General features: G+C 35.5%; 1 protein-coding gene across 2 annotated transcripts in view; it reads left to right on the top strand.

Annotated features, from left to right (window-relative positions):
- Positions 1-19231, top strand: part of fchsd2 (FCH and double SH3 domains 2) — a 116036-nt gene extending 96805 nt beyond the window's left edge. For both annotated transcript variants that reach the window (XM_039663697.2, XM_089135448.1), the window contains 9 exons: positions 771-875; positions 4357-4518; positions 7171-7305; positions 10415-10498; positions 12441-12618; positions 13674-13894; positions 14871-15042; positions 15141-15232; positions 16944-19231. In XM_039663697.2, the coding sequence (XP_039519631.2) occupies positions 771-875; positions 4357-4518; positions 7171-7305; positions 10415-10498; positions 12441-12618; positions 13674-13894; positions 14871-15042; positions 15141-15232; positions 16944-17027 (1233 nt within the window). In that variant the 3' untranslated portion in view covers positions 17028-19231. The remainder of the gene's footprint in view (positions 1-770; positions 876-4356; positions 4519-7170; positions 7306-10414; positions 10499-12440; positions 12619-13673; positions 13895-14870; positions 15043-15140; positions 15233-16943) is intronic.
- Positions 19232-20760: the final 1529 nt, after the last annotated feature.

The following is a 20760-nucleotide window of genomic DNA, read 5'->3' as shown; positions in this document are numbered from 1 at the left end:
CGATTTTGGAAAGATATTCAATGTCCTTCATTTAAAATGTGGATTGAGTCTATGGTGGAGAATGTATCATATGAAAGAATGTTAGCTCAAGTGAACGGAAAGCATAGAGATGTTAACATGTGGGAGAATTTTATTCAGTTGGTTACTTTGAAGGATGACTACAGGCTTGAGTTGTAACTTGCCCATACTGTTGTGCATAAACTATAACCTCTTTATTTATTTTTTTTCCCTTCCTTCATTGTTATTATTTTGATTGTTGCATTTATTTATGTATATATTTTGTTATATATGAGAAAACCAATAAAAACTTAATTTCTAAAAAAAGCAAGCTAATAATTTAATCACAAATGACTGAAGTCACATGAATCCACAAAATTAAAAGAATAAACACTTAACCCTTAGATCTCTTATTATTTTATTTTGTTCATGACAATTCAGTGAGTCCAGACCTAAAATTCTGGACAATTTTTTACATTTTAAGTGTTTAATTAGATTTTAATGACTGCATATGCAGTATTTTTATCTACAGTAAAACATATTGCAATACAATGTTATATTATAAATTTTGTACTTTTAATTATCATGAAATGAAAGCGGTAGAACAGATGCTGCCACAAATGATTCTGCTGAATGTTGTTATTGTCTTGTCTGATTGTTAGATTAGTGGCAGGAAATGTGATCTGAAGCCATGATTTTTTTTTTTTTTTTTTTTGAAGTTGGTTTCTTGTCAGTTGAATCGAGCTGATTAACGGTAATTTGTTTTATGGCAGGCTCTAGAGGAATGTGAGACACTCGGGACTCCGCCCACGGAACAAAGCCGGATCGAGCTGGAATTCCGAATAGAGGAGGCCAAGGAGAACATCCGCAAAGCAGAGGTGATGTGTGTCGCATGTCTGTCACCAATTACTCACTTTTGTGACATTCTGAAACACGTACAGCGTTTTTTCTTCCAAGTAACCCCAAAGGAGAAGGTTAGCAGGATGTTCACACTACTTTAACACCAGTGTTGGGAGTAACGCATTACAAAAGTAATACATTACAGTAACATATTACTTTTTGCTGTAACGCAGTAATGTAAGGCATTACTAATCAATTTTCAGTAATATTTTACTCGTTACATGTTCAGTGAGGCTTGTATTACAGTTGTATTACAGTGTATTGTCTGCTTTTACTTCTTAAAGGCAACAGACTGTGTGAAAGTTTTAAAGCAGTCTTTTAGTGCCAGTTCAGAGCGGTCGCGTCTGTAACATCGTTTTTTCCTCATAAATGCGAACACGAAAACTAAAATAAAATGAATATTTTAAGTTCAATGGAGACTGCAGAGCCAACCCTTCCTCATCTGATTTGCGCAGTGTAATTAACAGAATTACAAAAAATATATTTATTTTGCCTCCTATTTTTTTGTCACGCATGAATGTGTGTCTTTTCCCTAATATTAAAAATAAAACATAGACTGATATTTGTCTAATGTCTGGAGTCCTTTAAGGAAGTAGCCTATATATGTTTCAATACATGTATTTTCTGAGAATTTTTATTTCAAGTTTTGACTGCAAATGTCATGTCCATAATGCTGGACTTCCCCAATTTTAAATAATTTATCCTCAACTAGTTTTGTGGTGTAGGTCTATGTATTTTATAATGTTAAGTTCAAATAATACTAATAGCCTAATTTAAAGATAAGGCAGCATTGGATCTGGACGGTAAGGAGAATAACGCTGGAGTTGGAAGAGGTGTGTCGCGATTATATAGGTTCGTGGATCTGAGTCGTGTGGCGAATCGCGATTTCGGTTTCATATTGCATATCGTTACAGCCCAAAAGTTAAGTTCTACTTAGTTATTTTGGTGAAAGTAACTCAAAAGTAATACATGAGTAATGTAACGCATTACAATTCTGGGACAGTAATATTGTAAGGTAATGAATTACTTTTAAATAACAGTAACAAGTAATACCTAATGTATTACAGTTTGGAAGTAACTTGCACAACACTGTTTAACACTACAGTAAGAGATTGTACATATCCTCGCACAAAGCTATCATATCACCTCAGAAGAGCAGTGCATGAGTTATATAGTTTAATATTTTTGGGGCTTGACGGCATCTGTCTCTGTTCACTTGTTCTGTAAACGTGATAATTTTGTGTAGTGCATTTATTTGAGTAGCATTTCATTTGTATTTAGCAAAGGGCAGATCAGAGAAAAAACAAGGCAGAAGTACTTAGGAATAATGTCCCTAATGTCTCCCGCTCTCCTTCTGTAATGAATGCACTTCCCTTTCCAGACAGAGATGCATTTTCTCTCTCTCTATTGATCTGTTCAGAGACAGGCTGTCAGTCTCTTTGTCTGATCAATATGTCTTCTCCTCTAAGACGTCCTGCCGTGTCCTTACACATGACTTCCAACAGCCGTGGCGCCCTCTGCTGGCCCGGCCTGTGACCTCTCTTATATGTTAAAGCAATAGTTCACATAAAAAATGATAATCGTGTCATGGTTTAATCCCCCTCGTGTGGCTCTAAACCCAAATGACGACTATTTCTTGACAAAGAAATGTGTTTTCCATGAACTGTCAGCATACAATGACCAAGAGATGTCAAACAAAAAGTCAATAAATGAACTTTTCAACATTGCTCTCAAGTCTAATGCGCACAAGCATTCAAACTTGCCGTTTTATGATGCATCACATGAGGTTTGTCATGATTGACACCAAACAAATTGGTAGTTGCATGTCTTGTAACTGATACAATCCCACCAAATTTGAATATGCATAAGTGCAAATCCCACTTTAGTAAATGGGTGAAGAACAATTTTTGCGATTTTTTACATTTTTGCGTGAGACTAACTCATGACAGTGAGATTGTACTCGTTCGCTGAGAATGTATGTAATAGATAAAACACCATCTTTGTTTCAACTCGGAGCAACTGAGAAAGCCAAATTGTCATTAGTTCTTTCAGACCGTTAAATATTTAATAACCCCATTAAGAACTAATGGAAAAGCACCAACAACACAACAAGAAGAATAAGGTATGAAACAGTTGAAGTAAAGTTGAGTTTGGAAGTAGTATGCTTTTATTTGGCAATGTGCCAGAGGAGTCTGTGTTTGCTCGACAACAAATATTAAAAGTATAATTGCACTTTAATTGTTTCCTTTGAAAATGTTTGTCCCCTCAGAATTACATCGAAATGAAAGTCGTACATAATATTTATGCTCCGAAGCAGCTTCCAAATGCTGTTTGTCGTCTGGAAATTGAAAGTGATGAGTCTTCAGAAAGTAAATTTGCATCTTTGCCTAATAATGAGAAAAGCTGAAGTGCAAGGGCAGCTGTACGCTCCTCTGAGATCAGACGCCTCACCTGTCTAATGAGGAGAACTCAACGGCCTGTGTTTGGATATCGAGCGTCAGTCATGGGACGCTCACACTCCCAGCAGTTTTTAATGTCTCTGTTTTTCTCGACACTGTTGTTGTTTTTTAAATGCAGATTTGTATGTTTTCCAAGGCTACTTTCTCACTACTGTTGTTTAATGATCAAACTGACACCCTTCACATTTCCAGGACCCAGAATTGCATTGTGAGAGGGAGTTTGGTAAACCTTGACTGCCAGTGTTATTTTAGTATTGTTTTTATACTGTTATTATATACTATTGTAATTCATATTTTGAATTTACTTTTATTTTTATATTTTCAGTTTTCATTTTAGTTTTAGTAGTTTGTTATTTGTCATTTTTATTGTTTTTTTAAATATTATATTAAGTAATTGTATTTAAAATTTTTTGTAATTTTAGTATTTTAACTTATTTTATTTCTGTTAGCTGCTAAAGCAACATTTCTCATTTTAATAATAATTTAAAAAGTATTTATATATATATATATATATATATAAAATTGTTTCATTTTTTATTTTATTTTTTCATTTGTAAAATGTTTTTTAATAGTAAACAATTAATTCATAGTAGCTGCTTGAATACTACAGTATGTAAGAGATTGTATAAACAGGACAAACTATCTATTTAATTATTAAATTAGCTTTTTAACATTATGATTAGAAAAAAAGATTTAGTAATTTTATGTGCTTTTGTCATTTGTATTATTTTTTTTATATTCCTTATTTAGCTGTTTTTGTGTTCGTTTTTCGTCATTTTAGTACTTCATCTTAGCAGCGTTTCTAATAAAAAAAACAGTTGTGAGTTTTTCATCTTTATATTTAATGTTACATTTAATTTCAGATCATCTTCAATTCATCCTGGACTGAACTAAACCACACTTGACGACTAACAAGTTGCTGTTTGAATATTACAGTGTACTTAAGCAGATGTATAAACAGAACAATTTCTATATCTTTTACACTGTTTGTCTTTTTCAGACGATAAAGCTGAAAGCAGAGGCGCGTTTGGACCTTCTGCGGCAGGTGGGCGTTTCAGTGGATACGTGGTTGAAGAGCGCCATGAACCAGGTGATGGAAGAGCTGGAGAATGAGCGCTGGGCGACACTACCAACCCTCACTACCCATGATCTATCTATCTCGGTGAGAACCCCATTTTATCTCAAATCAAAGTCCCTATGAAGTGGTTTGACGTTCAGATTTTCTCACCTGTGTAATCAGTTCCAATTGGAAGTTAAAGGGATAATCCACTTTTTTTGGAAATAGGCTCATTTTACAACTCCCCCAGAGTTAAACAGTTGGGTTTTTACCATTTTCAAATCCATTCAGCTGATTTTCTGATATTTAGAAAAATATCAGTAACCAGACTTCCATAGTAGACTTCCATAGTAGGAAAAAAAAATACTATGGAAGTCAATGAGACCAGAAACTGTCTGGAAACTGATATTCTTCTAAAAATCAGAAAATCGGCTGAATAGATTCGAAAACGGTAAAACTCGACTGTTTAACTCTGGGGGAGTTGTAAAACGAGCCTATTTCCAAAAAAAGTGGAGTATCCCTTTAAGGAATTTGTGGCGTTACGACATTCCTATTATGAATGACACCCCTGGTGCCCAGTAGTTAGTTCAACCTCCCTGACCCGACCCTTCCTGATTCTGTCAGCGTCATTATTCAGACCCTGCTAAATAAACGGTTTAGCCCATACGCCACAGCATCTCCATCAGTCAGAGAGAAATAATGTTGATGACTGCAGCAAAACCTCACATTCCCTTGAACTCAACAGATACAGACACACAGACCCTTTACACACGTGTTTATCATTGCAAGAGAGAGAACAAATCGCTTTGAGACACTAGAGATATGACAGTGAGTTATGAGCACTTGTTAGAATAGTGTCGTTTATGCCAATTACACTGTCTAAACCAAAGCACATTTGAACACATACTGTTTCGGTGCACACTTTACAGATATTCACATCCCCAACTTTAAATATTCACACACACTAGTGCTCATTTCAGTATAAGATCTTCCTCCGAGATGGTTTTTGCAATTATTGGTACTTAATTTTAGAAGTATGGATGAGAAAATGGTTGTAGAGACATATACATATACTGTACAAACACACACACACATGTCAGATATGTTAAATAAGGACACTATTCGGAAAGCACAACTTATCCATAACCATAAACAAAGGCACTTCCTTTAATAGCTCCTATTATCCATAAAAAATAATCTTGATTAAAACATCTGTTAAAGTCCCCCTGTAGTCAATCATCCCTTAAAATCCATCTTTAATCTCCAAAATGACACATTTAAATGTTTTTTTTTCCTGTGAAAATTTTTCTTTTTACCTTAAAATAGCTTGAATGTAACTCTAATCCCTTGCTTCATTTAGTATTCACGGATGCATGAATATGCTAATTAGCTCCGCCTCCCCTCACCAGCTCAGAATACCTGATCCTGCTATAGTGCTAAATGTACCTGATTTTTCATATCAACAGAAAAAAAAGTACTAGCATAAGACCCTTGAGACCCTCCTGCTTCTAATGATATGCTAAAGCCCGTCCGCACATTTACTTGATTGGTTACAAGGTAGTTTGTGAGAAACTTTGCGTTTGCTTGCTAAACCTTTACGTTCCCTCAAAAAAAAAATGTTTTGAGAAACTTTGTGTTCTCTCGCAAATAACTTGTTACTTTTCCTCCCATCTCATATTTTTTCCACCACCATGTCCCTTAGGGGCACCATTGTTTTGCTCACTAAGAGCGTCAGTGAAGTGCTGCAAGTTAAATTTGAGCATACTACGCCATAGTAAAGCGTGAATACTGCGAGACTAACGTGTGAACATAGCTTATAGAGTAGTAGTACAGTAAAGCACTAGTGTAGCGTGGCACATTAAGGTAGTTGTAAAGGTATAAACAATATCATAACCAGATTGTGATCTACCAGTCACTGCAGAAATACACGTGACAAGACCCAGTCGTTCTACGGGGAGCCGGTGAGGAAAATGAAAGTGAAATCGAACTGTGTTCATTTTGAAATATTACTAACAATATAAAAGTTATTCTTACATTATAAAAATCAGTTTCATCAGACTTCACAGCAACCTTTAGGTGGACATTTACACTAAAATTATAAACTATCAAACAGACGAGGCACGTAGTAGATTGTGTATAATAGGCTTTTATGGAAGGTTTTGGTCATGTTGATTATTTAGAGGCCTATCAAAATATGAGACAGTAGGCTATATAAGGTTAAGATAACAGTGACCTCAGTGTTTTCTCACACTCGAGCGCTTCAGTCTAAATCTGTATTACCTCATCACAGGCTGTTTATGTCAGCCTTGGGTGTAGCCTAAATATCAGTCACCGCCCACCACATCACAGGTTATAGATTACAATGACCTCGTCTGGCCTCGTGATTCAGACTCCCACTGAAAGTTGTCTTGACCTTCACTGAAGGATCAGTTTTCAACCTGAATCTATTGTAACCAGTAAAAAAACGAGTAATGTGAGATACAGTGAACAACTGAGGAGGTATGAGTGTCCAATGCCTGTGTCTCTGTTGCTACATTTTGTCTCTTGGGGGAAAATGTTCTCCTGATCCCCACCAGGCCAATGAGATTGGTGGGCGGTAACTAGGTGACTAACACACCTCTGGAACGCTGGTCTTTTGAGCAGTTGTTTGTTAACCCACAAAGAAAGCCTCAGGCAAACTTTATTGAATGATACTGAATCAACAAGCTAGCCATGGTGTTTGTCAGAGTAGTGACACGCATTGTCATGTTTCTGTAGACCACAGTGGATTTGGACAGAGAGGAAGGAGAAGAATTAGAAGAGAACATGGAGACGTACGACGACAGCAGCTCAAGTCCTTCAGGAACCCTGAGGAACTACCCGCTCACCTGCAAGGTGCTCTACTCGTACAAGGTAAAATCACACATTTAACTGGGGCTCACCAATGTCATGAAAACTGTGGCGACCCAGTGATTTTGTTAACTGAAATAAAGATAAAATAAAAATTTTAGATGAATTGAAACTTCTTAATCATAAATATTTATGTATAATCAGTATTTATAATGTAAAATCATTTTATTTGAAATAAAATTTAATACATTAGCCGCGTTTCCACTGCCGGGCTAGGGCTGGGCCAGAGCTAACAGCGAGCCGGGCCGAGCTAGTGGCCTCGGGCCTCAAGCACCGGGCTTGCGTTTCCACTGCCGGGCCAGTAGCCCCACAGCGCTGCCCCAGACCCCACCCCTAACACGCCTTTCAGGATCAAACGTCATAAAACCCAACCCATTTCAGCGGGTATTATGAATTAATTTATTTTTTAAATTAGGAAGATAGCATAACGTTATATTAACTCACCTGCCGTAGTGGCTGCAATAGTGTCCCGAGACCAGTACAGGCGATTCTCCATTTCAAGCAGCGATTTTTTGCGCGATATAACAAGTAGGGCTGCGGGCACGTTTTCAAGTTATTCATTAATCGTTAACCGAGGCCCATCGGTTAATACTCGGTGCATAGTGTGCGCGCCGCAACCTCGAGATACAGAGTAAATTTTTAACACCTTTAATAACTGATTGGACCCCATTTGAAACGAAATTAATTTATAGAAATAAAACGCAGCAAGTACGGAGCAGTTAAAGCCCCATTTCCATCACCCTTCAAACTGAAATTGCCAATTGAAAATAAGCAAAACGTCCATTTCACAAAAACTCCGTGTCTGCAAATAATAATAATAATAATAACCATCATCATCATTATTGTAACATTTTATTAGGCTGCATATGTAGAAGACGCCTTTATCCAAAAAAGGAACAGAGCACAAATAAACACAATATTTTTGACAAATATCAGCGCATATCCAGTGTGTGTGGAGCACGCACTGATGGCTGCGAGACGCCCATGTGAACAGTTTCATTGCATTTCTTTCAGTGGAAACAACTTAAAATACTCTTTAATTTCTGGTCATACAGATAATAATAATAATACATTATTCGCAAATACATTTATTTATAACAAGAAAACGTTGTGCTTTAACAATTAATCAAGGCGCGCTTCATGATCTCCGTGAACTGAAGCGCGAGACCTGAAACAGCCACCGCATTCGAATTTGTTCGTTTTAAATTGGACATTTAAAGCTTAGTCTACAGGGGTTATGTCCTTTGTAGATTAAAGCTTTAAATGTCCAATTAAAAACGAACAAATTCGAATCGAAAGCCAATATCGTCTATGTTTATGTAGCTTAATTTCTCTCTAAATGTGCATCCGGAGATGGAGATATGTTTTTAGCCGAAAATCATTTAGAAAACAAAACAATTAATGCCTCGTTATTTTATATTATTTTATTATCAGACACATTTATTATAGCCTATAAATCACCCATAAATCCCCTTTCTGTAGGCTGTGGTTACGGCTCTTCTCATTCAGCACTGCGGGGAAAATATCATTTCCAGGTTCTAATTTGGCCTCAGAAAACCAGTAAAATATATATATTTTTTCATATTAATTTGTCAAATATTTTAAATGTTTAAGGGGCAAAAAAATCAAACAAATATCTGAAAATTCGTCGATATGTAGCTATATATAGCCTAGGCCTATATATTGTTGCGCAGCATTTGGCATAGGCCTACAGTTCAAATTAAAATGTTATGCAATTTTAAACGGTTAATCGGTTAAACATGGACACCCCTATGTGCATCTTGCTTCAGATCATAACGTTCCATAACACCGATAAACTCCGCCTTTTACCTTGAGCACGCCTCTAGCCCGAGCTGGCCCCCTCTGGCCCAAGGTATTCGACGGGCCAGAAATCCTGGCCGTTGGCCCTGAGGAAGCCCCGATCAAGCCCCGGAAGTGACAGTGGAAACGCGACTGGCCCTGGCACGCACTAGCACGGCCCGGCCCTGGCCCGGCAGTGGAAACGCGGCTATTGGTTTTAAATGGATACTTTTTTTGCTATGCGTTTTACATCAAATTACAAACTAAAAACTTGCTTGGAAAAATTAATTAATTTCTAATTCTATAAAACTGTCTATAAAAGCTCTTCTTTTTTTTAAACTATCTTGTTTCACTTTTTGCATTTTATTAAAATAAATAGGCTATAGAATGTAAAATACCTTTATTTATTTAAAAAGACATTTAACTGGGGCTTAGGAACTGTCTGAAATGTGTGTGTTATTTGTAACTAAAACAAACTTTTTTCATGGAAATAAAATTAAATGTAAATATTAAATGAAAAAACTAAACTTAAAAAACTTAAATGAAAATGTTTCCTCTGCAAAATGTGCTAAAGTAGGCCTACTAAAATGACTAAATCTTAAATAAAAGCTAAATAGAACCATTTCAAATAATAATAATAATATCAGTGACAGAAGCACATAACAAAATTACTAAAACTTAAAATAAAATGAAAGCTAAATATATACAAATTAAAGTTAACAAATGCAAAATATTGATATAATAATATTAATAGTACTAAAATAACATGTAATAAACCCCATCAAAGTCACAGATATGACTGTTTAAAATACCTAGTTTACACATCATCTGAAAATGTAAACTTTGAAGAAATGTTAGTCACTGCCATTAATTACATTTAAATTACTGAAAAAATTAATTAATTTAAACACACATGACTCTGTTGAAATAAGTCTGTCCCTATTGTGTTTATTATACTAACCACTAAAAGCTAGGCCATTTTCAAATTTTTTTAGAAACATTAGCTAACTAGTTATAGTTATTTGCTTAATTAGTTAACATCTTTTCTCCTCAGGAGTTTACTTGCTCAGCAGCTTGGCTCATGAATATTAATTATGCTATTTAGGATTCACATAACATGACATCCTTACTGATCTGCTGAAAATGCTAACGTTGGACATTTATTCTGCACTTAATTGTCTTTCAGGATCCATTCTCTCATTTGTAATGGTTGGGAAACTGCTAAATTGTCTGCTGGTTTCTGGAAAAATATTAACCCACACAGTAGGCCTTGTATTGCTCAATAGTCTTTTCACTTCTCTCTTTCTCCCAGGCCTCTCAACCCGATGAACTAACGATCGATGAGCATGAGATGTTGGAGGTTATAGAAGACGGGGACATGGAGGACTGGGTGAAGGTGAACCAATCACACCATTGGTTATTTTAGCAGTTTAACACCACCTGCTGAAGTTTATTTTTATCCCAAATCAGTCAGACCACAATTCTAAAAAATGTACAGAAGAAAATAATGTTTGTTTTAGAGCTCAAGATTTCCACAGAATTCCAACAACTGTTGTTCTGAAAGTTCTACATCAGCTTTTTAAATGACGGATCTTTTGAATTCTGTGGAAATATTTCTGCTGAGCTGGTGATGAGTGGGTGATGATTCCAGATTGATTATTGCATTTTTTGGTTTAGTATATTTTTTTATAAATAATTGTATTCTTTTAGCTACATCTTTTTTCATATTGTGGCATATATCAGAGTGTAACAGATTATCGAAAAAAAAAATTATGTAGGTTGCATTTACTTTTTACTTTTAATCATTTAGCAGACACTTTTATCCAAAGTGACTTCAAAATGAGGAAAACAATAGAAGCAGTCAAACTAACAGTAGGGCAACAGTATGCAAGTCATGTGACAAGTCCCAGTTAGTCTAGCACAGTACGGTAAATAGATAAATGGATAGATAGAATAGAAAGAGAATAGTAAGTGTAAGTGTTGATGAAAAAGATGCGTCTTCAGTCGTTTTTTTTTTTGAAAAGGTCAGAGACAGTGATTGTGTGCCTCTTTGGAATGGCACCACAATGCACGGTTCACTTGCAAAGCACAAGCTAGCTACTGTAGGGCACATAATTCTGACGTAGTGATTGAGTTTAGGTATGGGGTGCAGAGCCAGTGGTTGTTCTTTAGGCAAACATCCATGTATTGAATTTGATGCAAACTGCTATTGGCAGCCAGTGCAAATTGATGAAGAGAGGAGTGAAGTGTGCTCTCTTCGGCTTATTAAAGGCCACTGTTGCTGCTGCATTCTGGATCGGTTGCAGAGGTTTGACAGCACATGCTAGAAGGCCTGCCAAGAAAGCATTAAATAGCCCAGTCTGGATAGAACAAGAGCTTGGACAAGGTTGTTGGTTCAAAAATGAATGCATATATAAATGTCACCAGCAAAAAGTCGGACATCTTCACTGGGAGATCCAGTTATGACATTTTGAAGGTAAAAAAAGAAGAAAACTGCATGGATGAATTGTTCACAATAAGATCTATTCTATAGCCTGGATGCCAGCCCGAACTCCCCCCACAACATTTTTTGGTCGGGAAGTTCGGTCTGGACTCGATACATTGAGGAGAAATTATGATCAGTCAACAAATGATCGGGCCAATCAAATTGCCAAGGCGGGCTTTAAACGATGATGGACAGATGATCTGCAAGGATGTAATCATCACGTTAGTTATCAAAGAGCGCTTAACTGGTTTCCCTCAGAGATGACTGCAGCTGGAGAATTGAGATGTATAGATTCCGCGTTCGCGTCTGTTGCAATCAAGGCATTTTGTTGATCGGAAAGATATTTTTGCTGTCCTTCCTACATGATTCTGCAAAAGTGTAACTTATCTGCTGGCTCTGAAGGTCGCTAAGAAGATGGGACGTAATGAAAAGCCTGTGGTCGTTGTGGTTTCTCCTTTCGTCGCACTCATGAAGGACCAAGTAAAAGAAGCAACACTCGTTATTTTACTTCTAAAATAAGTAAGTTATATAGTTGAAAATTGCGCTATGCAAAGTAATTGACTTACTGATTTGCTCTGATTGGTTGTAGGTCTACCAACTATCCAATTGAGTGCAGAGTTGTTGGTTTTTTTCCTGGTTTGGTTAAGGCCTCATAATCAAACTGACAAGAATATGAGTATGACAAAATCAGGCTATCTATTCTATGCATTTAAATGTAAATATAGGTTGAATTTTCATCCAATTTTTAACCGTTCCATATTTTCCACCCCAACATTTGCGTTCAAGTCTGCAGATTCTGTTTGGCCCCAGTCATAAATGACTTAATGCTTAATGATGTAAATGTTGGTTCCAGGCGCGAAATAAGTCCGGCCATGTGGGCTATGTTCCAGAGAAGTACCTTCAGTTCCCCACGTCCAACAGCGTGCTAAGCATGCTCCAGTCCCTCGCTGCTCTGGACGCACGTTCACACTCCTCCAGCAACTCCACCGAGCCTGAGCTGGCATCAGGCAGCTTCAACGGAGACAGCAGCAGTGAGTCAAACGCACACACTGAGACAGATGAGTGCTGATGATGTGAGTCACAATCCATCTGAATATTCATTCTGGCCGTCATTAAAGGGTTAGTTCATTTAAAAATGAAAATTTGATCATCGTTTACTCACCCTCATGTTGTTCCAAACCTCTATGTGTTTATTTGTTCTGCTGAACGCAAAGGAAGATATTTGGAAGAATGTTTTAATCAAACAGATCTCATTCCCCATTGACTAAAGTATGTATTTTTCCTACAATGGAAGTCAATGGGGAATGAGATCTGTTTGATTAAAACATTCTTCCAAATATCTTCCTTTGCGTTCAGCAGAACAAATAAACACATAGAGGTTTGGAACAACATGAGGGTGAGTAAATACTGACAGAATTTTCATTTTTGGGTGAACTATCCCTTTAATATCAAAAATGTGCCAAAAGCGCAATGTTTTGCTGTGTTTTTGGAAGTGGTCTCACAATCATCAAGAACTTGGAAATATCATGGGATTTTAACATTTTCAAGACTGAAAAGTTTAAAAATAGTCAACATACACTATGGTTCAAATGTTTGTGGTCAGTAAGAAATAAATTCTTTCTTTTATTCATCAAGGATGCTGTCATCAGATGTGACAGTAAAGACATTTAATAAATATTACAAAAGTCATCATGAAATAATGTATCACTGTTTCCACAAAAATATAAAGCAGCGACTGTTTCAACATCGATAATAAAACGTTTCTTGAGCAGCAAATCAGCATATTAGAATCATTTCTGAATGATCATGTGACACTGAAGAGTCTTCAGTGAGAGTTATTTTATATTGTAATAATATTTCACAGTATTACAGTTTTTCCTGTATTTTTTATCAAATAAATGTAGCCTTAGTGAGCAGAAGAGACAAAAACATTACAAATCTTACCACGTTTTTTTTAATAGATACAGTCCCTAACTAGTGAGCTTGTGCCTTTAAGATGTACCCAACCTATTTACAATAACTCAAAAGAGCTTGCTATCTTCTCACCTATTAATAACCCCTTTCTTTTCTTCTTTTTCTCTCTCAGTGAGTTTTGTGAAGGCCATGTACGACTACGAGGGTCAGACGGATGACGAGTTGTCATTCCCAGAGGGAGCCATCATCCGCATCCTCAACAAGGACAACCAGGAGGACGACGGCTTCTGGGAGGGAGAGTTTAACGGTCGAGTGGGCGTCTTTCCGTCCGTGCTGGTGGAGGACCTCACAGCCTCAGAAAACGGAGACACTCACTGGGGAACAGACACACAGGTAAGATATCCGAAACTCACTCTGACCAGTAAATGACCATGAGACTTATCGTGTGTTTCTCAGTGGGTTTGAAGTCTGAGTCCTGCCCTTGATTACAGGCGTGGACACTTCCTTCCTGTAATCAATGCCAAAAATCAGATCAAAGCCTTTCTTATTATCCTAATCGTGTGAATACAGTCATAACAAAACTATACTTTAATGTGGATAATATAGAATTCATTACACGATTCTCTGAAATACTTGATTCTGAATAGTCAATTGCAGAATTTTGCTGTCGGATGTGTATAAGGATGTTAAACTATTTTGCTAGTTGGTATGTCTAAGATAATCAAAAATGTGTGCTCTTTATGAGTTTTATATAATTTAATAAAACAGTAAACTACTAGTCCATTCAAAAGACTGGCTCTGTAATATTTATTTAACGTTTTTAAAATAAGTCTCTTCTGCTCACCAAGGCTGCATTTATTTGATCAAAAATACAGTAAAAATACCAATATTGTGAAATATTATTACAGTTTAAAATAACTGTTTTCTATTGTAAAATGTAATTTATTCCTGTGATGCAAAGCTGTATTTTCAGCATCATTACTTCATACATGAGCCTTCAGAAATCATTCTAACCTGCTTATTTGCTTCTCAAGAAACACTTCTTATTATTATCGATTTAAAAAAAAAAAAGTTGTGCTGCTTCTATTTATTTTTTTTGGAAATAAACTGTGATACATTTTTTTCAGTATTTTTTGATGCGTAGAAAGTTCAGAACAACCCTATTTATTTGAAATAGAAATCTTTTGTGACATAATAAATGACTTTACTGTCACTTTTGATCGATTTAATGCATCCTTGGTGAATAAAAGTATTAATTTAAAAAAATAATCGTACTCAAACTTTTGAATGGTAGTCTATATCAACAAAATCTGACACAAAAGATTTTTATACGTTAGTTTAGCATTGTAACATGTGTTGTCCTCCCCAGGTGTCCCCGTGCCAAAGGCTTCATTCATCACTTCCTCCTCTGCCGCTGTACGACCAGCCGCCCTGCAGTCCGTACACGAGCCCGGAGACCAGCAGTGCTCCCTCACTGCCCCGCTCACCGTCTGTCAACGGGGAACACAAACTGCCCATCCTGCAGAAAGCCCCTGTTCATAGTAAGACACTAGTCGTCCCAGCTACTGTCGTCAGGAAACCTCTTTATATTCATCTCTGTCAAGATTTTTCATTTGAGAATGTTTTACATTTGGTTTAGATCACAATTCCAGCTTAAGTCCAGAGAGCCCAGGCTTCTCTCAGCCGTTGAGACTCACTCCAGATGGATCCGGACCTGGAAAACTCAGACCTGTATGTGAACCAATCTGTTTTTGGCTGTTTTATGAACATCCATATTACATTTTAGAACCGTTATGTGTAAGATTGTGCAGTTTCTTACATTTAGAAAAATATAGTTTCAAAAAACTAGATCGCTAAGTGATTGCTCACTTTGTTTTCAGATACAATCCAGAGAAATATATAATTTTATAAATGTAATGTATTTTTTTTTAAAATTGTATAGTTTTAAAGATTATTGTGTGTGAATCTCGTTAAACCTGACAATAACATTGTTAGACCATATTTTGTCCCCCAAACATAACAAATTATATTTATCATCAATAAAATTAAAGGAATATATATTTTCACATTAAATATCCATATTAATGTAGAAACATCACCCCCCTTTTTGAGAATGGGGGTTAAAATGCACTATTCACTCTTAAATGGTTGTAATTCAAGAATGCTTTGGAATAGATATCCAAGTTTGGTCTTGTTTTAAAGAAAATACTCAGCAGATTATTGTTGATTATTGTTGATTAAATTTTCTTCTTTAATGATGATTTTTATCAATCTTGTATATTTAAGTTCAGTAATTTCACTTAAATAACAATTAATAGGTAATTATCATTGCCATTTAAGTGAAATCACTGAACTTAAATATACAAACTTGATAAAAATGATCATTCTAGAAGAAAATTTCAAATGGCATTTAGAGGCTTTTGCATCTGAACTCTTCATATATATATATATATATATATATGAAGAGTTCAGATGCAAAAGCCTCTAAGTGCCATTTGAAATTTTCTTCTAGAATGATCATTTTTATCAAGTTTGTATAATTAAGTTCAGTGATTTCACTTAAATGGCAATGGTAATTACCTATTCATTGTTATTTAAGTGAAATTACTGAACTTAAATATACAAGATTGATAAAAATCATCATTAAAGAAGAAAATTTCAAATGGCTTTTAGAGGCTTTTGCATCTGAACTCTTCATATATATATACTATAATTATATTATAATATATTATAATTATATTATAATATATATATATTATAATTTTTATAGGATCATTTTATACTATAATTTTTTTTTTATTATTGAAAAATACTAGATTATATGTTTTATTATGAACTTTTAGCATAAAAACAGAAGTTTTAATAATTAAAAGTGGGTGCATCGACTTTTTGTGACAAAGGTTAGACCTCCTGTTATGATGCAGATTTTTTGAGGTGCACTCTTGTCATAAATTCATCAATTACTCTTCCTACATAATTTGTAACAAAAAACAGGGTTAGAATATCTATTTAGAAGTCTTAGACCTTTCCAACAATATATAATTTGTCATAATTTGATTAGGATTTAATAGTGACAGTTAAGGGGTTAATGACATTTTTTTATTAAGTAGCATGAATGAAGGCCAGAATCACCTATTCCAATAATGATACTGATGTCTCTATTAAATAACTCTTTTCTCAGTATCTAAGGATGAAATGAGTAATTATAGCCAATCAGTGTTACAGTCTAAATCAAATCCATATTTTTTAACATTTCGGTGAACCCGTTATAGTAAATGACAATCATTTATTCATATTATAGCATATATATACACTATATATATATATATATATATATATATATATATATATATATGTATGTATATAATTTTTTTCCCCCAATTTTTTATGACCTACACATTTTATGAGCTAGCTGTTCTGTATCAATCTTGTGTTTCTTTAGGTTCGGGCGGCACCACCTCCTCCAAAGCAGCACGCTCGCAGACAGGTGGAGAAAACCGAAGAAGTGGAGATCACACTGGTGTAGAGCGCCGCCCTAGTGGACTGAAAACAAACCCCATCTGACCTCTGACCACTCCCACTCCTTATGGAAGGGGAGGGGTGTGCGCTAACCTGCCCTATGAGCATCCTTAAACCCCGAGTGGGCGGAGAACAGCGTCTCAAAGACATCGCCACTCTTTTTTTCAGAAAAAACAAACACCTCTTTTGGCGTCACGGACTGTTTGGTGCCTTAAACCGCTTTCATGCCAAACTCCACTCCTTGTATTCGTAATTACTTTATTGTGCAATGGGAACTTGTTTAAAACTTGGTTAATCCACTCAATGCCAGTAAATGATTAGGTTTGCGTCTAAAAACACCGAAAGGAATCAAATACAGGGGTTTAGCAGGTGCTAAAAGAGGCTTCACTTGCACATCCATCTCTTCAGCGGGCTTTTGAAGAGCCGAACATGCAATACAAGGAATTATTGGAGGATACAGGAGGGGTCGGCCACGAACAGTCCTACTATTTAGGCATTTCATATGTAATAGCACAGTACATTACTGTCATCATAGGAATGTTATATTCACCTTAAATATATGGACTTCAAGGAGAAAGGGAACTGTACATAAAAGGCTACGAGGAAGAAAAAAACGCCGAAGAGTAGAATGAGGAGGACGAGGGTTAAAAAGAGAGGAAGGCTGGTTACTTTGCTCTTTTCCCCCCCATCGGATTAGCTTGCTCTTCTGTCTTGTGTTGATCTGAAAAAATACTAACTACATAGCTATATCATTTTTTTCTCAACCTTTCATTATGAAGACCAGTGTTTGTATGTATTACTAATATTTAGTCCTCAAAAATATGCGCAAGACCGATCTAAAGATGTCGTGGTGTCTCTGAGCGTGTTTCTACAACGTTGGCCTCCGCATTGCCGTCTCTTCAGTCGGAACGTAATCATGGAAATATACAGATCAATATACAAGTATCAGTTAAAGTGCTTTTTCCAGCCTAACGCATTTCTTATTCTCATGCCGTCGGCACTGCAGAGTTCCGGACGGGATGTGTGTTTTGTTTTTTCTTTTATCGAGTGTCATGGCAGTATTTGAGATTGTGATGAATTTTCTTCGGATGTGACGGGATAGATTCCCTCCAACAAGCACAGAAAAGGTGGACGGAAAGATGGATAATCATGGAGATGTTTTGTTTTAATTACTGCCGATGAAAGCAAACCTATTACCGTGTCCTAAGTGCATTTCCTCCGTACAAGGGGCAGCTATGTTTATTTTTTATTTAATTTGCAGTCGAAGAAACATTTGATCTCAAATGAGGAATGCCTGTTATGTAGATTAATCGTCATCATTTATTATTTCACAGTATCTTCATGCATATCTTGATGTGTCCCAGCACTTTTTCTGGAATTTCAGTGCTTTGACCCCTTCATTTTATCATCTTTTTTTTTTGATGTCTTTGCGTCCCAGCTGCCTCTTTTCGACGATAAAGCTGCCCAGCGTCGTGTTATTGATCTCGTGAGAGTGACTGATTGTAGATTTCCCATAATGTTTGAAAGAGAACAGAGTTATTATGTTGATTCCATAATATAAACCGTGGAAAGAAATTTTAAAAAAAAGATCCATTTTGTGAAATGGTACCATAGTTCTGTTAAGCAAGAACAGGGTCGTAACGAAAAGAACGTGTGTGAGAGTGAGACGTGGGAGGAAACGAGAAAACGTTTGTTTAGTAGCCTTTTTTTATCAGAGAGGAAGATGTTTGAGTATCTTCCCTTTGTTTCTATTTTCCTCTGTCACAACCTATTTTCTTGTTGATCTCGTTGAGATCTTTTGAATGTTATCAAACTTGTTTTGAAGTTTACGGTTAGAGGTTAAAGCCCATTGTGTCAAAAACCGTTCTCACCTATGAAATGAACGCAAAATTTTTGATATTTTAATTCCCATTTTTTTAAATTGCGCTCCCAGTTCTCTTGGCCAGATTCAACTCTTTGGAGCTTCTTCAATAGCATTAGCTGAATATTCTAGTTGTTTTTATTTCTAAAGTGATTTTATTTGCATTTATTAAAATTTGAAGGTGATTCCGAGCTGCTAAACAAACAAAAAAACAGATGGAATAACAACAATTGACTGTTGCTGCAGTGACAATATCAGAGAACAGGTGAAAAATATTCTTTCTGCATATTAGCTGTAAAATTATTTGTATTTATTGTGTACAAATGTTAAATAAAAAATCGGGGAAAGTGCTTCTGCTTTGTTTTTGTTTTTTTATGGATGTGGCTCCGTGTTAATGCATTAACTTTAGTCACACATCTTTTTATTTCTTTGATTTATAAATTGTGTTTGTTTCATGTTTATTTCATAGAAAATAGTGAAATCACACAAATCAGATTATTCATGTTATCTAAATGTATAGGCTAATATTCAGTCCCTTATTGTAGTAAAAGGTGTTGCAAAAAAAAGCAAACATACAATAAATAAAAAAATAACACTGCATATATTACATTTGTAAGTGGGTGAAGAAAATTTGAACAAGGATAATCACCTCTCGCCCTATTCTCTATGAATATGAGTTTTTGGTAACGCTTTATATTAAAGGAGTATAAAAGAACTTTTGCTGATAATTTACTCACCCCCATGTCATCCAAGATGTCCATGTCTTTCTTTCTTCAGTCGAAAAGAAATTAAAGTTTTTGATGAAAACATTCCAGGATTTTTCTCCATATAATGGACTTCAATGGGAACCAAACGGTTCAAGGTCCAAAAGACACTTTCTGTGCAAACTGTTCAAAGGGCTTTAAACAATTCCAGACGATGAATAAGGGTCTTATCAAGCGAATCGATCGCTCATTTAAAAAAAAAAAAAAAAGTTTAAGTTTTGTAAGCACAAATGGTTGCCTTGCTCTGTTCTGTGATGAGCGTTCGTGACTCTCCTGTTCGAACTCGTTTATCAAAATGAACGAATCTATATTCGTGTCATTTGGTTCATTCAACGAACGAAATAAACGAGTTGACTGGAAAAGATTCGTTCATTTTAAAGAACGAGTTCAAATAGGAGAGTCATGAACAGAGCAAGGCGACCATTTTAGCTTATAAAACTTAAACTTTGGTGTGTTTTTTTTTTAAATGAGCGATTGTTTTGCATGATAAGACCCTTATTCATCGTCTGAAATCGTTTAAAGCCCTTTAAACAGTTTGCAGTTTGTACTGAAAGTGTCTTTTTGACCTTGAACTGTGTGGTTCCCAGTGAAGTCTATAATATGGAGAAAAATCCTGGAATGTTTTCATCAAAAACCTTAATTCATTTTTGACTGAAGAAAGAATGACATTGGGTATTTTGGATGACATGGGGGTGAGTAAATTATCAGCAAAAGTTTTTTTTAAGTGAACTACTCCTTTAAGCTCTCATTTGTTAACAGTTAACATTAACAATTAACAATACTTCTACAGCATTTATTAATCTTAGTTCGTTTAAGTCTCATTTGTTAACATTAGTTAATTAACTAACTGATCAATTTATCTTGTTAATGTTAGTTAATAAATATCCAGTTGTTCATTGTTTGTCCGTGTTATTCACAGTACTTTAACTAATGTTAACAAATACAACTTTTGATTTTAATAATGTGTTAGTAAATGTTGAAATAAACATTAATAAATGCTGTAGGAGTATTGTTAATTCCACTGTAAAAAAATATATATTTTCAAGATTTGTTATCACAACATATTTTCTTTTGTCAAATCAACTTAAATAATTTATTTAGCTGAGATAACTTAT

The sequence above is a fragment of the Pimephales promelas genome, chromosome 10 (assembly GCF_988280905.1).
Source record: "Pimephales promelas chromosome 10, fPimPro1.hap1.1, whole genome shotgun sequence".
NCBI classification, from domain to species: Eukaryota; Metazoa; Chordata; class Actinopteri; order Cypriniformes; family Leuciscidae; genus Pimephales; species Pimephales promelas.
Note: the sequence above shows the minus strand (reverse complement) of the source record. Positions and strands in the feature narration are given on the sequence as shown.